Below are 17,292 nucleotides of genomic sequence, written 5' to 3' on the forward strand. Positions count from 1 at the left end.
CAGCCACTCCTCGGAAGGAAGGTTGGGCAATCCTACTTCCGTAGTGATACCGCCTCGGAAACCCAAGGAGGGGTCGCTATGAGTCAGGGCCGACTCGAGGGTATATAACAACAACAACAACAACAAAGCTGTTAAAAAGCATGTACATAGTCAAGTTTTTTAGAAGATGAAATCAGAAGGCTGTTGACTTATTAGATGTCGAATCATGAGGAGAAAAGCCAGGTTGACTTTGCAGTTTAGGAGCTTGGGTGCAGGCCGTAATGCCAACAAATAAAATAGGCAGTACAAATTGGGAGTAAAAGGATCAGTAGGAATGGTATATGATTTGTTTGAGCTACTAAAGGGAAATACAGATGATGGTGTCTCATTTATTGCATATGGACTATTAGGCTAATGTCAAGTCCAGGCATACTGATTTCTGGGTCATCCTAAGTAAATAAAAACTTCAATATTCTCATAAAGCTAAAACTTGAGAGGTGGAAAAAGAAAGGGATATTAGGGAAACTCAACATTTCAAAAGTGTTCAAAGAAATAGCTTCCAAGAAAGGAGACTGAGAATGAGGTTAGGAAGGGTAAGAGAAGTTGGAGATCATGGCATGATGGAATTCAAAAGAGGAAGTTCCAAGAAGAAAGATCCAGCAGCATCAGAAGGTGCTCTAGTGGCGTAGTGCCTAAGGCACTTGACTGCTAACCAGAAGGCTGGCGGTTCAAACCCATCAGCCACTCCTCGGAAAGAAGGTTTAGCTATCTACTTCCGTAGTGATACTGCCTTGGAAACCCAAGGAAGGGTCACCATGAGTCAGGTCCAACTAGGCAGCACATAACAGCAACAACATCAGATACCACATTGCCAGATACATCTCCTAAGTGAAGGACAAAATTTCTCCACTGAGTTTGGCTGTAAGGAAGTCACTGAGGACTTTAGCAAGTTCCAAAACCATGGAGCAGTGGGATAGGAATCCAAGCAAGACTCCTCTCCAGTACCCAAATTACTCGTTTTAGATAAATTATTCTTCACAAATTTATAAAAGAATGATCCATTGAAATTCACATCTACTCCTTCAGGCAGCATCCCCCATCTTCTTGACAGTCAGTCAGTAGAAACACAGTCACTGATAAAAGTGCACCATATGCCCCAAGTGCACTGATAGGGAAACAAGGTTCAGGATGGTCATTTAGATTTTCAATGAACTAAGAATGAGAAGAAAAAATACCAAAGTATAACAATTAGTTATAACAACTAAGTAATGTTTATAAAATACTTATTAAGTCTCTACTCCATGTTTAGTATTTAATAAACCCCACTTCCCTACACACCCATGAATTATGTCTGTGCTCATCAACTCGGAAATGTTGTGTTAGTAGCTTATTTCTCTATTCTGTAAGAAAAAGAAATAACAGTAAGTGTTAGCAGAACCTATTTCATTGCTATCACTCATGAAGGGTAGTGTAAGATCCTTCCTTTAAATCAGTAAATATATGCCATTCAACATATCTCCTCTTGGGCCAGTGAGTTTCAATTCAATTGTGTTGCCACTCTTTAATCAGTTTCTGTTAGAATGATTTCTAAAACTGCATATATTCACTAAGGGATAAGGAAGAAAACGACCTCCAGTCATTGGTTGCCTGTGATAGAGAGGCAGAATCTCATTTTCACAGACACTATTAAAATATCATCAGGTCTGTGAAAAGAATTTATTCTCATGTTCCAGTCAACAGCCCCACATGAAAATTTCTTTGCTTATCTGGATAAAAAAGGAGTCTGTGTGGAGACGTCATGAAAACGCTTTTATAAATCTCTTTTCTTTTAGTTAAAGATATATCTTTTTTTAATGTATTTATAAAAAATAATTAATTTTTAAAATCTTAAACTTGAGAAGTATTTTTAATTCAATGATTTTCTTTGTAGTTGTTTTTTGTTGTCCATTTTTTAAAAGTCAGCTTTGAGATATTAATAAGTATGGACATTTCATTTTTCACATATGGCTACATTGAAAATACTTTCTTTTGGAATGGGAGGGCTACAAACTACAATGGAATTTCGGCGTTGGATATTTCTCTGGCTTTTCCAAAGAGCACTAGTCCTGAACTATGATGAGTAGAGGGAAAATAATAATGTCTCATCGTCAAATATATTTGGGAAATACATCATACACACGTCTCTCTCTCTTGGAGTGTTACATTGCATATTAGCAGGTTAAAAGCTCTGGGAAGTCATAAAATTAAGGTATTTTAACCTTGTTTAACCCAGTGTTTGTCTAATTTATTTGACCTAGGAATGTCCAAGAAACTGGTGTTTTAAGGAATAAATATTTAGAAATGCTTTTATAATTGATTGTATCAAATACCCATTTTCAGACCCTTGTTAATTCAAATCCTATACCAGATGAGGATTTAGAGGACAAATTTCTCATGTTAATGAACTGATACCTCAATATGCATCAAGGATCCAAAATACATGAAGCAGTGAAAGGCCAAGTCTAAGCAAATATTATAGTGAGGAAGCAAATAATTCAGAGAAAAACCTACCTTTGACCCTACAGATTGAGGGAAAACAAAGTCAGTGAGAAAGGTTCCCCATCTGCTTTCTCTACAAAGCAGCTTATGCTGAAAAGTGCCTCCTTCTTCCCTTTTCCTGGCTATTTCTGAATTCTTATCCTCATCACATCATAAATGCCTTTAGAGAACTGAAGGAAAAGCAAGAAAGGGAGGGAACTGTGCCTCTCACTACCTTCATCATCCCCAGCCTAAAACGTAATTTAGAGTGGATGTGGCTCCCATCATCTTGCAGATTCTCACCTCCACTTCCATACACAATCCCCTTGTCATTACTTTGCACATGAGCCTAAATAGTTCTGTGAATACGGAACTTTACAGGAAGAGCCACAGACTCAGTATATTTTTACTTATCTGACTTCTAATTAAACATCTAATATATAATTAATTATCTTATTTCTAATTATTTCTACCTCCTTATCTGTATTATGGAAAACTTGGTCAAACTGCTCTTTCACGTTCATTTAAACATCTCTCTTTTATCCTCATGGGTGTTGCCTCGAGAAGTGATTATTTTCATGCTCTCTACTGTGGATGGTTTAATAATGTTTTTCATTGATGTTACTGCTTCTACAATTATTAAATGACTATATAGTAATAATTATTGAGAAAGTCAATGTTAATTTGAAAATTAAACTAATTTCATCTTGAAGTAATAGTGGTAATCTAAGGCACTTGACTGCTAATCAGAAGGCTGGCGGTTCAAACCTACCAGCCACTCCTCGGAGGGAAGGTGGGGCAATCTATTTCCGTGGTGATACTGCCTTGGAAACCCAAGGGGAGGGGTTGCTATGAGTCGGGTCCAACTCGACGGCACATAACAACGACTATATATATATATATATATATATATATATATGGTCAGCATTTCTCAAATAAAATATCAACCTTTCTATCTTCTTTACAGCCAACATATCAATTGTAGATATAGATACTAACCAGGAGGAGATCATAGCAACCTCATCAACTGGAAACAACTTTGGTCTTGACTTGAAAGCAGATGACAAAATATATTTTGGCGGCCTGCCAACACTGAGGAACTTAAGGTAATCTAGTTTATATTTAGAGCTAAGGATTCAATTTTAATTAAATGGCCACAATACTCACTAGAATTCTGAATTTTAATTATAATAGGAATGTCATGTAACCTTTAGTTGCAGAAAGGCCTAATCAAAACAAACATGTTGCATGTTAGAATAATATTAGGTTTTAGAAACCAGAAGATTAATTTGGCATGTTTGTAGAAGAGGTGGATTGGAATCACTGTTTCCCTTTGATTCAGCTAATGAAAACGGTTATGAAAGTAATTAAAGGTGGAAACTAGAGTAGAATGTGGAACTTGTAATTTGTGTTCTCTTTGTCCGTTCCCTGGAGATAATGGCACATTGGCATTGCTTAGTGTTCTGAAGAGTAGTCAGAATTCCAGGACACTGTGAGTACCACCCTTTTTACTGCTAAGTATTAGCATTGTTATAGTGTCTTGGCCCAGTCTCATATGCCTAATAGAAGAACTGTATTATTCTCATGCCCATACCAACATTTTATGCTTTAATTTTCATATACTTTTTAGATAGCAGGATGGGGAAAGGTTTTTAGTTCATAGTTAAGTTAGTTCTAAAATTAAATAAATACAAGTAAGTAACTTTCAGAAAATAGTTTATATGGCATTTAGTTAATTTAGTGCTTATTATAAAACATAAGAAATAAAAATCTATAGATTATTTGATGTTCAATAAATGGTCATTAAATTTAATTATATTTGAATTAACTGATTTGGTTAAACCATAACAGTTTACTAAAAATACAGACTACCATGTTTTTAATTGTGTGTGTGTGTGTGTGTGTGTGTGTTTTAATTTGGTTTGTTTTTAACTGGGACAAAATTCCTGCCTCCATGTTTGTACTCTAAGAGTCACATGACATTTGGAGGAATTTCAGATTAGCCAAGAAATACGGTGATCAATTATTTTCTTCTTTCCCAAATGAACAGTGGAAATTTAGTCTCATTTAGTTTAGTCTCATTGAGGCTTACTCTTTTCTCCAAATGTTTATTCATAAACTAAGCAACTGCCAAATTACCAGTCTTTCAAGAGTATAAATTGATATGTTTCACGGTATAGATCAATTGGCTCTGTATTTTTCTGCATTATATTGTATATTGGGTTAGGAATATAGATTTAAAGTGCCTGGTCAGAAAAATCATCACAAATCAAAAATACTTGAATCACATAAGTACTTGAATCACGTAAGTAGTACTTGGAAATTCATTTATTTAGTATTCATTAAAAAAAATTTTCTTGAGCATCTACTATGTACCAGGCACCATATTAAATGTGAGGTATCCAGCAGTTATGTAAGTCTAAGATTTACTTTGCAATATCAATAACTATATTTTACTATGAGTGGAGTATAGCCAAAATAAGCCTACCCAAACTTAAATGCTGTACTTCTAGTAATGACTTGGTTTTGATCGGCATAAAGTAATTTTTAGGAATCATCTACAGAAGTATACATGTTAATTTAATTGACATGGGTTTATGATTCCGTTGGTTACCAAAGTACATATCTTAGTCTTTGTTTTACCATCCCTAGAATGTTTTTTACTTTCAGAGTACATTTCATATGGATAATGCAGCTATAGCATGCTACATTCAAAACAATCTTTAGACATATATTTGTGACTAATTAAGAAGCCAAGAACTCAGGCACCTTCTATTTTGCCCATAGACGGGATCTCAATATGATAAAGTACAAAAGATGAAACAAAATGTAAATTATTTCTATAGATTTCATTAAATTTAAGCTGTATGAAAGGCAATATTTATAAACTACTCAGGGGAACTACAGAATAGAGACGTGCATTTCCCATTCATTACGATGATAAAAATAAAGTTAAGTACATACTCCAAAGTAAAAATTTTCTGAGAGGATTGTGTAGAAGTGGTCATTTTTAGACTTTATTTTCACTGCAGTCAAGGGCATATATCTGTTCTCTGTTTGTTGGTTTTTGTACTCCTTTCCCTGTGAAATGCTTTATTTGGAGATTTATGATTAATGTTTATTGTTTTACTAAATGAAAATGCAATTATAAGTAAATTGTTTTTTTTCTTCCCTGTGACCTAGTATGAAAGCAAGGTAAACTTTAAATTTATGCATGCCTTCTCTGAGTGCATGGGTTGGGTAAACGTCGCTTTAGATAAAGCAGCAGTGCAGAAGCAGCTCGACCTGTGTAGCTTTATCACAGCACCGTTCATGAACAAGTAATGCATCCTGAGATGTTTCTCCTGCCGCCCTTTGCTTAGAAAGATGCTGCTGCTTACCCACCATCAACTAGGCTGGCAATTTTAGTCGTTTCACCAGCAGTGACGCTGGACTTGCTCTGCTTATTTGTTCAACTGCTCATGCACAGTGCACACTAGTGACCAGCAGCACACTTGCAATTGGCAGATGGTCAAGTTTATGGACACAGTCTAGTTCTGGGTAACAGAGCAAGGTAATTCACTCATCGCTGGGACTGAGCATCTTACTCTGGCCTCCCTGGTACCATACTCTCTGCTGAGCAATTAACGGGTGCTCCTAAATGCTTACCACTGCATTGTTGCTTTTTGCAGAGCTGCAATTATGCAAATGTTTACACATTCTTTGCATCCTATACCAGAACTGCTTATGTATTGCTATGTTTATTTAAAGTTAGCTCTAGAGCCAGATGACAGAAATCTCTGGGAATATGATGTTTAAAACAAGTGTTTCCATTAATGGTGAAGAAGTTTGTGGGCAGTCCCTCTACCTTCTCCAGGAGCATTTATTCTGATTTGGAGATAGGAGTTAACATGAAAACTGTGAGCAGCACCCTCTGTAAATTAGCTGATTCAACCCAAGAGATGTGCAATGCTAGTACACTCTGGCAAGCACTGAAGTCTGATGTTTTGGCATTTCAGAGACTATGCCAACTTTCTAGAAAGGAGATAATGAACCTGAATGGATCCAAGTACTTTCAAAAGCAAAGGATAACAGCTTCAATATCAGAAACTACACTATATAGAAATGAAAGTGCAAAAACTAAAACAAGTTATGGTATCAAAATACCGTAACGAGGACAGTCATGCTATGTTTGCTGGGATGGCTAAAAGACAAATGCTGGCTTTCAGTGGAAACAGATGCTGATAAAACTCTGGATGACACTGTGTAGCTTGGTAATTTTACCCTTGAGTGGTGACTCTCAGAAGTCTGCAGTTACATTATGAATCTGATCATATGTGGTTACTTGTCCTCTGTGATTTTCATAACACTGGGCTTGCTAAATTATTATATTTTGAAGAGGTTCTTTGTGTTTCCTTAAAATAACAACCTATATAACTGGTAGGAGTGATAGACTTTATTGATAAGACATCTGAAAAATTTGTGAGATGACCCTGCCCTTGAAGAAAAATTATAGAAGCCAACAAGCGCCATGAAAGAAATGCACCCATTCCCTTTGCCTTATAGAAGAACACAAGCAAGACCTTCACCCTCCACTTGGACATGTTCTTCTTAGTGAAAAAATGACTGAGCAGAAGGATGAAAGCTTGAGAACAGGAGAAAATTGTCCAAGAAAATAAAGCAGTTGCAGGGAAAAGGAAGATGGAACAAGTATCTGGCATGATTTAAATCACCTCGTGCCCACTGTCAGGGCCTGATTTCCTTCCCCACCTGTCTTCCCTGGTGCCATATACACTTTATTAAGAAAAAAAAAGTACTAATATCTTGGACAATAAGAAAAGAACTAATCATTACCCTAATACTTGTTATATTTTACTGTTATTGAACAATTTTTTATAGATTCTTATTAACATCACATAAGGAAGAAATTATTCCTTTATTTAGCCCTATAGACTTGCACACTGTTCAATAGAGTAGCCACTAGCCACAATGGCAATTTAACTTTAAATTAAATAAGATTAAATACTAATAACTACTCAGTTCCTCTCTGGCACAAGTCACAGCTCCATGTGGCTAGTGGCTACCAACTTGGACAGTGCAGAGTGGATTTTTTCCACCATCACAGGAAGTTGTATTGGCCAGTGTTTTCACACATGAAGGAGAATCGTTATCACTCACAACCTGCTAACTCACCCTTACTGAGCACTTTTTTGTGCTAGAAATTATGTTAAAGTGTTTACATTCATTGTCTTGTCCAAACTTCACAACTCGTCAATGCAGATACTATTACTACTAATATGTCCATTTCATATATAAGGACATTGATACTCACAGAAAAATCACTTTGAGGATGTTACATAAGAAGCCAGAGTAACATGCTGGACTCAAGGGCAAGGACTTCATTTTCTAATCTGCTGAAATGTTTGTCCTATTTGAAGAAGTAATGAGCAAGAAGTAAACAATCAGAAGTAATTTGGATGTAACAACAACCAAAAAACCATCTAGTCCATTCCAACTCATGGTGACCCCATGTGTGACAGAGTAGAACTGCTCCATAGGCTTGGCTGTAATCTTTATGGAAGCAGACCACCAGACCTTTCTTGTGTGGCACTGGGTGGATTCAAGCTGCCAACCTTTAGGTTACTAATAGAATACAAACCATTTGAGCCACCTGGGAACCTTAGTTTGAGTACAGCAACCATTTTTTCTGAAACCCTACTGAATAAAAGTAAATATATCTTTTGTGCTTCTGGTGGTTTTATGTCGCTATCACTCTGGTATAAAATAAGGACTCTAGGGTTCATCTATAAAATCCAATGTCATTGAGTTGATTCTGACACATAGCCATCCTGTAGAACAGAGTGGAACTGCCCTGTAAGGTTTCTAAGGCTGTAGTTTTTTTTTTTTTTTTTTAGCATTGTATTGTGCTTTAGGTTAGTTTGTATAGCAAATTAGTTTCCCCATTCAGTGGTTCATTCATAAGTTGCTCTGTGACGTTGGTTACAACCCTCTGTACAGCAAAACAAAACATTGCCTGGTCCTGGACTAGCCTCACAATTGTTGCATGTTTGAACCCATTGTTACAACCACTGTGTCCATCCAGCTCATTAAGGGTCTTCCTTTTTTGCACTGACCCTCTACTTACCAAGCATGATGTCCTTCTCCATGGACTGATCCCTGCTAATAGTATGTCCAAAGTATGTGAGATGAAGTTTCACCATCCTCACTTCTAAGGAACATTCTGGTTATATTTCTTCCAAGACAGATTTATTCATTTTTCTGGAAGTCCTCAGTATATTCAACATCCTTTGCCAACACCATAATTCAAACACATCAATTCCTTAGTCTTCCTTATTCATTGTCCACCTTTCACATGCATATGAGATGATTGAAATACCATGGCTTGGATTAGGTACACCTTAGTCTTCAAAGTGATATCTTCACTTTTGAATACTTTAAATAGATCTTTTGAAGCAGATTTGCTCAGTGTAATACATCATTTGATTTCTTGACTGGTGCTTCCATGGGCATTGATTGTAGATCCAAGTAAAATGAAATAGTTACAACTTCAATTGTTTGTCAATTTATCATGATGTTGCTTATTGGTCCAATTGTGAGGATTTTTGTTGTTTTTATGTTGAGGTGGAATCAATACTGATTACTCACCCCACAAAGAAAAAGTCTCAATGACTGAAATATTTTCTAGAATTAAAAAAAGAAATAACAAGTTACTATAATTATTACTTCTTTACGTATGATATTTCTCATTCTACTTACACAATTATCTGCTTTTTTGGAAGGAAAAAGAAACAATTATTTCATTGTACATATAAAGTACTTCATAAAACCAAACAAAGCCAAACTCATTGCTGTCAAGTGATAGCAACCCTACAGGAGGTAGTAGAACTGCCCCCATTGGGTTTCAAGGCTGTACATTTTTACAGAAGCAGATTGCCTCATCTTTCTCCAATGGAGTAACTGGTATGTTTAGACCACCAACCTTTTAGTTGGTAACCAAACACTTTAACCACTGTGCCACCAAGGTGCCTAAGCACTTAATAGAAGTCAGTAATTCTTGCACTTGTACTTAAATGTTGTGGATGATGTTACTAAACAAAAACAAAAACAAAACAAAACAAAAGGGAAAAGCCATAAAGACTCCTGCAAGAAGTTAATATCTCCTAATGCAACCAGTAGAGAAGGGAAAGCTTGTTTGCTGGGTACCTCTGTGTACCTGTGCACAACTTGATAAATGTGCCTGCCAATATGTCAATTTGCTCCTATGGCTTGCTTTCGATAGTTACGGGAACTCCACCATCATTGCCCTAATTATATTGGTTTTGTTTTCCATTTAACTTTCAACAGGCCAGAAGTAAATTTGAAGAAATATTCTGGTTGCCTCAGAGATATTGAAATTTCAAGAACCCCATATAATATACTTAGTAGCCCTGATTATGTTGGCGTTACCAAAGGATGTTCATTGGAGGTTGGTCTGTTTTTCATGGTTCCCTAACCACATTCATATCAGATTTTACTTACATCCTACTGTCTCTCATCTTAGCTATTCATATGTGATAAAACAAGATTGCAGCACTTCTATAAATTACCAGGATCAACGGAGCTTAGTAAATGATATTATGAAGACCCAAAATTGTGATCCAATTGCCCATGTTATAGAGCTTCATAGTATATATTTTTAATGTGATCTCTTTTCTCATTCTGCTTATTCCCAACCTTACTTTCCCCTTTTTCCCTATACCTGCTATCTATCTTAAATTTATTTTATCAGTAAATACCGTATATAGCTTTACTAGCAGCCTTAATTGTTTTCTGGAATGTGGTTGGAGTTTACACAAATAGCCAGTAGTCATTTACAGCATAATCATCAATGCACATCATATTGTCTGTACCTTGGAAGTCAAATCCCCTTTTCTTTAAAAATGGCACTAAGAACTGTGGTATCCAACTTTCCAAAGACTTACCTTTGTCAAGACTGCAAAGTTTCTTATCACCAAAAGGTTAAAGTGTAGCTGCAGGCCCAGACATCCTCAGTATCTCTATTGCTGAAGCAGCCCAGCCACCCCCGATTTACTTGACTATTCTGCACTGACTTTTCAGTAGAGGGATCCATATATGAAACAAACTCAGGTTAGAGCTCTTCTCTATTAAAATGTCTATAAACTAGAGCCAACTGTCATCAGCACATTCGTGAGAATTTTATGGGATCTCAAAACTGATGAGCTTCTTAAAAAAAAATGTTAAATATATCATGCTTATAAAGTTTAATTACTCTGAGATGGTACAACTGTTCACTGTGATTACTTCTTCCAATTAAAATGGTTTCAAAGCACTGCCATAGCATAGAATTCACAATCCTGGGTGATGAAAATGGTTAACAAGCTCGGCTGCTAGACAAAAGTTGGAGGTTCAAGTCCACCAGAAGTGCGTTGGAAGAAAGACTTGGTGATCTACTTCCAAAAAAATCAGCCGTTGAAAATTCCATGAGCACAGTTCTACTCTGACATCCGTGAGGTCACCATGAATCAAAGTTGGTTTGGTGGTACTTGTTTATAGAATTCAGGGGAATGTAGGGAGGATGGGGAGAAAGAAAAAAATAAAGACCCCATCATATGAGCCACAGGGTTTGAAGGCTGGAACGGAACTACGAGGATCTTTATTGTTTGAAGCTGCATGTTCCATTTGCAATTCCCACTTTTGGGATAAGGAAAAAGGAAATACATAAAGAAATAAAACTCTAAGGATTGATACTGTCTTCTAAAAGAACCTTTTTTCACTGAGAGTTTTAATCTTCTAAACCCTCACTCCCATCCACATTCAAAAGATATACATGAGGATGAAAACTGTCCAGAAAATGAATAGCTTGTATGTGTAAAAATGATGATTCTGTAAAGACACTTGTCAGTAACCAGGAATTATTTTGCAACTAAAATACGAGGCAGAAATTTGATGTGGATAAATATGGAAAAGCCTGCATGGTAATTTTATCTGAGCTATCTAAAACTTCATGATCTGGAATCAAAAATAGATTACACATTTTGCCCACACTTGTGTCTCTTAACTAGACCTGAAACACTGTGTCAGAAAAAAATGAACTACATTAAAGGAATCTTTGCTTTTATTCCAGAAAAATTTGAGATTTTTAAAATGAACATTTTAAGCACTCTCCGTGCCCAACTATATGGGCTTGCTTAAATAAATGATGGCATATTCATACAATGGAATGCCCTTCAAGCATTAAAATTGGTGATGAGATCTGTGTTTGCTGATAGAGAGATAGCCCCACATAATTAAGTGAAAAAGAAGTTAAAAATGAGCATGTCTATCATGATTCAGTTTACGTGTAGGAAGGGAAGGTGGAAGGTAAGAGGGTGAAAGAGAAAATTAATGACTTCCCAAAAGCCGTATGAATTTATACTGCTTTGGTATGGGAATATTTGTGGTTTTCCCTATTTTTCACTTCTTTACTGTCTGGAATGTTATTTTTTAAGTTTTGTATTTGACAAAAACAATGGTATTTTCATTTTGAGGAAGCACTGGACATTATAAATGTTTGATTTATTTTTAAGGTTTAGGTTTGTATATGATATTTTTAAAGCTTATAAAGTATTTATTTATTTGACAGCAGTGAATATCTTTACATTGGGCTTATCACTTAAAAAGAATGTTGATATAGACTGTGGTCACACCTGTAAAACATAATCAACTAGCTGATGGAGGGTATTAAAGGTATTGATTTAGATTATTTTCAAGACATGTTTACAAGATGAATTTAAACCAAAACAAAATGGTATTTATCAGTAATAATCTTCTATATTTAACTCAAATGTTCTAAAATAAAAGCAAAAGTCAAATGATTAATTTATCTCAAATGACTAGGAAGATTCAGTTACAAGTGGATGTAATACTTCTTTAACTGCTCTGAAATTCCCCATCTGAGTTTTCATTCTTTTTAAAATTACAACATACTTCATGGTAACGTTGAGTCTACTGAAAAAAGAATGAGATGGAGTCACTAATTTAAATTTTCAATTCTGATGCCTTTTTCTTTTCTTTCCTCATAACCACAGAATGTTTACGTAGTAAACTTCCCTAAGCCTGGTTTTGTGGAGTTGGCCCCTGTGCCAATTGATGTAGGAACAGAAATCAACCTGTCCTTCAGCACCAAGAATGAGTCTGGGATCATTCTTTTGGGAAGTGGAGGGACACCAGCACTACCTAGGAGGAAACGAAGGCAGACTGGACAGGTACGCTCACACCTAGTTAATAATGCATGTCTCTAAGGTTTATACAAAACAATTGTTTTACATGAAACTGGTGAAGCATTTAGGATTTATAAATGTCTTTTATATTTTTATATTTGTGGGGTTTTTTTCCTCTATTTATTTCCATATCCATTAATTACCATCATTTAGCCAGCCAGGACTGAACATTTCTATAACCATGCTGACCTCCTATTTCTCTCATGACTTATCTCCATTATAATTTTCCTGTTGGTCAATTCCAGGTGCACAGTCACACTTGTACTTATATTTCATAAGTGTTTACCATATACATATATAAAGAGAGAAATCATAGGTTTTGTTCAAAAGTATTTGAATCTTTTCTCATTTCTAAGTTTAGTTCCCTAACAGATCTGTAGATATCTGGGGATAGTCACTTAAATTTCAACTCCTTTCAATAAATAGGGTCAATTTCACAGTTTTGTTAGCTGAGGTGATATAGACTATTGAAGCTTGCCCTGCCCCACCTTCTCTTGGTGCAGAGAAGAGCAGAGAATGGACCTGGCACTAGAGTTTGCAAGTACAAGACAGCCAACACACTGTGGAGAGTATGGTAAAGAAAAGTTATAGCCCAATCCCACTCATGATGCTCAAATAAAGCCAAAACAGTGTCCACCTGTGTAAAGGTATGAATAGTCAATTTCTGGACCTCTTATGATTACAACTATGATTACGTTAAAAGCTTTCTGGGAGTTTCCCAAATCTTGACACTATCACTCTTTACTGCCTTGGTGTCCCTGCACTACCTCCAATCATAGTTTTTAAATCTAATTTTTCCATTTAATCTAGTCTTTCTCAGTGAAAGTTACTATGAATTACCTAAGAGTGCCATGATTGGAACATTAAAATGCTTTGCAAATATACCCTTAAATATGGTCATATATTTGTAAACAAAGTTATGTTATTTGTGATTATATGTGTTTTTAATCAGTCTTAGCATTTGATATTTAACAATAAATAGTATTATGCAGTAAGCCTTATTCATTTCCCTAACCGACCTAACAAAATACTAGCAAATAGAATCAAAGATGTGTAAAAGTATTGAAAAACAATAATTCATCATGAGTAAGTTGGATTATCTTAGAAATGCAAGAGTGGCTTACTATTAGAAAATCTAGAAAACATAATCATCTCACAAAACAGAAAAAAATGCTTGCAAAGTAAGAAGTGGCAGAAGTTTCTTGAACCACCTGTCAAATGCTATAACAAGACTATAACAAATAGTCTTGATAGAAGAACATATTTCTTTTAAATTCAGAACCAAGAAAGGAATGAATGTTATTATGGCACTGGTCTTAGCCATTGCAATAAGAAAAGAACAAGAAAATATAGTATAAGAACAAGCAGATAATTTAAGAAAAAATATAACCAAACAGGTATTAGATCCATATGGAAAAAAATATAAAATTTTATGGAAATATATTAAAGTAGGCCTAAATAAATAGACATATTCAATATGTTAATTGATTCAATATTAAAAATATATCAGTTTTAAAAAAATGACATGTGGATTCAGTTCCAGTAAAACATTTTATCTTTTTTTTAGTATCATGAGAGACTAATTCTAAAATTTATATGAAAGAAGAGCAAATGCTCAAGATCTTCCTGGAGTAGAAAGGGTGGTGTGGCTCCCCTACCAGCTATCAGCACATTAGAAGCTAGAGATTTGGGTTGCAGTAGTGTCATGTTAGGGAGCTCTGGTAGCATAGTGGCTAAGACACTTGCCTGCTAACCAGACGGCTGGTGGTTCAAACCCACCAGCCACTCCTCGGAAGGAAGGTTGGGCAATCCTACTTCCGTAGTGATACTGCCTCGGAAACCCAAGGAGGGGTCGCTATGAGTCGGGGCCGACTCGACGGCACATAACAACAACAACAACAAGTGTCATGTTAATTCAGGGCTAACTCTCTGATGATAGAACAGAATAGAGTCCTGGAATACCCGGGTGTTGCAGCTCGTAAGAAAACAGTGGACCTATCAGTGACTGATGCTAAGGTAATTATTTATCCAAATGGAAAAAATGAAACTAATTTGTACTTCACACTGAACAGAAAAATCAGTTCCCACTGACTTAAAGTCTTAAACATGAAATGCAAATCCTGAAAAATTTTAGAAGAAAAGAGAGGGTAATTTTTGACCCTTGGAGAAAAAAAAAAGATTTATTAAATAAAACAAGACTACAAGTGTTACTTTATTAAAATTAAGAACATTGGTCACCCAATGACACAAAACATAAATTTCGTCCTAGAAACTTATGACAAATATAGCCTAAGAAAATTAATATCCACGATATATATTTTTTAAATAAGAAATAAGAAAAAGACAAAAATATATAGAATATCATGGACAAAAGACTTGGACAGATATTTCACACAACAGAAAATATCAATGAGCCATAAGCATAAAAAAGTAATCTCATTTTTAATCAGGGAAATGAAATTTAAAACCATAATGATGTACCATGTGCACCTAACGAGACTAGTAAAATGTTATGATATATGATGTATTGATAATATCGAGCATTTGCAAGGAATGGATCAAAGGAAACTCTTCATTAATGTTGGTGGAAAAAGTAAACCTCTATAGCCACTTTGGAAAATAATTTGGCAACATCTTATAAAGTTGAACACGTGCATATTCTATAAGCCAACAATTTGACTCTTAAGTTTAGACTGAAACTCTTGCATAAATGCACAGACAGGTACATAAATGTTCCTAGCAGCCTTATTTATAACAGAAGAAAAATTCAAAACAACCCAAATGTTCATCAAATGAAGAACAGTTAAACTGTGACTTTTTCACATAGTGGAATATTGAGCTGCAATAAAAATGAATAAACTGTAGCTAAACATAAGAACATGGATGAATATTAGAAAATAAATATAAAATTAAAAAATATTATACAATCCAATAACATTTTTATAGAATTTCAAACACAAGCAGCACTACACAATATGTTATTTCCAGACATATATATATGTAAGAAGTTGTGGTGGCACAGTGGTTAAGCACTTGGTTGCTAACCAGAAGGTTGGCAGTTCAAACCCACCAGCCACTTGGCAGGGAAAAGATGTGGTAATCAGCTTCTGTAAAGATTACAGCCTTGGAAACCCTATGGGACAGTTAGTTCTCCTCTATCCTATAGAGTCACTTTGAGTTGGAATTTATTCAATGTCAGTGGGTTTTTTGGGTTTTACATACATAAGTGAATTTTCTAAGACATTAAAAAAAAGGGAATGATAAACATAAAATTCATGTTAGTGGTTACCTCTGAGATAGGGAGGCAAGAGGATAAGATTGGAAACAAACTCACAATAGATGCAATGTTTGTTTTTTTTAATTAAATTGAATGACAGATTTACAAGTATTCATTTCATTGTACAGTTGTGAACATAGTTTCATCATTTTCATGTAAATCACTTATGATAAATGTAGCAAATAGTCATAATAAAAATATATTCTAAACTGTTACTCTATTTCATTTCATCCTGCACATAATAAGCACTGAATAAATACGAAATATACTTTCCATCTTTTAATCCTGAAAACTATTTTTTCTCACTATTATAAATGAATACTTTTCATTTTGTTATCTTTTAATCCTGAAAAAATATATATATATTATTTTCTTTTTCTCACTATTATAAATGAATACTTTTCATTTTGTTATCTTTTAATCCTGAAAAAATATATATATATTATTTTCTTTTTCTCACTATTATAAATGATAGGAGCTCTGGTAGCGTAGTGTCTAAGGCACTTGACTACTAACAAGAAGGCTGGCGTTCAAACCCAGCAGCCACTCCTCAGAAAGAAGATTGGGCAATCTACTTTTGTAGTGATACCGCTTTGGAAACCCAAGGAGAGGTCGCTATGAGTCAGGTCCAACTTGACGACACATAAGAACAACAACAACATTATAAATGATAAGGTAGCCATATTGAGAGAGCAGATCAAAAGTTCTGAAATAGATTTCCATTAAAAGATATTTTCTTGGTCATTGCCTACTGGCTACAAAATTCTCCTCAAGACTAAATAAATGGACTTGAATCACCAGTTTTCAGGATAGTTCTTTAAAAAGAATGTGTGGCTATTAAAACAATTAAAATATTAAGTTATCTCAAAACTCACTGCCATTGAGTTAGTTCTGACTCATGGCAACCTCCATTGGGTTTCCAAGGCTATAATTAAGTTCTGTCACTCACTGCCATCTAGTCGGATCTGACTCATAGTGACCCCTCCTTGAGTTTCCAAATCTACGAAAGTAGATTGCCCAACCATCCTTCCAAGGAGTGTCTGGTGGGTTTGAACCACCAGCCTTGTAGTTAACAATCAAATGCCTTAGGCGCTACACCACCTTAGCTTGGGTAATCTATTTCTGTAGTGATACCACCTCAGAAACCCAAGGAGGGGTCACTATGAGTCAAATCGACTTGACAACAGTGAGTTTTAATTAAGTTCTATAGTCCAAAGTAATTTCAAAATAATATTTTTTAATATTTTAATATTTAAATAA

At 35.2% G+C, this 17,292-nt stretch overlaps 1 protein-coding gene across 1 annotated transcript in view; it reads left to right on the forward strand.

The window, feature by feature from the left end:
• The window catches only part of LAMA2 (laminin subunit alpha 2), a gene marked incomplete at its 5' end in the record, with an annotated part of 713,189 nt that overhangs the window by 662,701 nt on the left and 33,196 nt on the right, over positions 1-17,292 (forward strand). Inside the window, 4 exons of the mRNA XM_007947384.2 lie at positions 3,464-3,602; positions 5,680-5,691; positions 9,841-9,961; positions 12,564-12,740. Of these exons, the coding sequence (XP_007945575.1) occupies positions 3,464-3,602; positions 5,680-5,691; positions 9,841-9,961; positions 12,564-12,740 (449 nt within the window). The remainder of the gene's footprint in view (positions 1-3,463; positions 3,603-5,679; positions 5,692-9,840; positions 9,962-12,563; positions 12,741-17,292) is intronic.

The sequence above is a fragment of the Orycteropus afer genome, unplaced genomic scaffold, assembly GCF_000298275.1.
Source record: "Orycteropus afer afer isolate SDZICR_OR568_19922 unplaced genomic scaffold, OryAfe1.0 scaffold00182, whole genome shotgun sequence".
Classification (NCBI taxonomy): Eukaryota; Metazoa; Chordata; class Mammalia; order Tubulidentata; family Orycteropodidae; genus Orycteropus; species Orycteropus afer.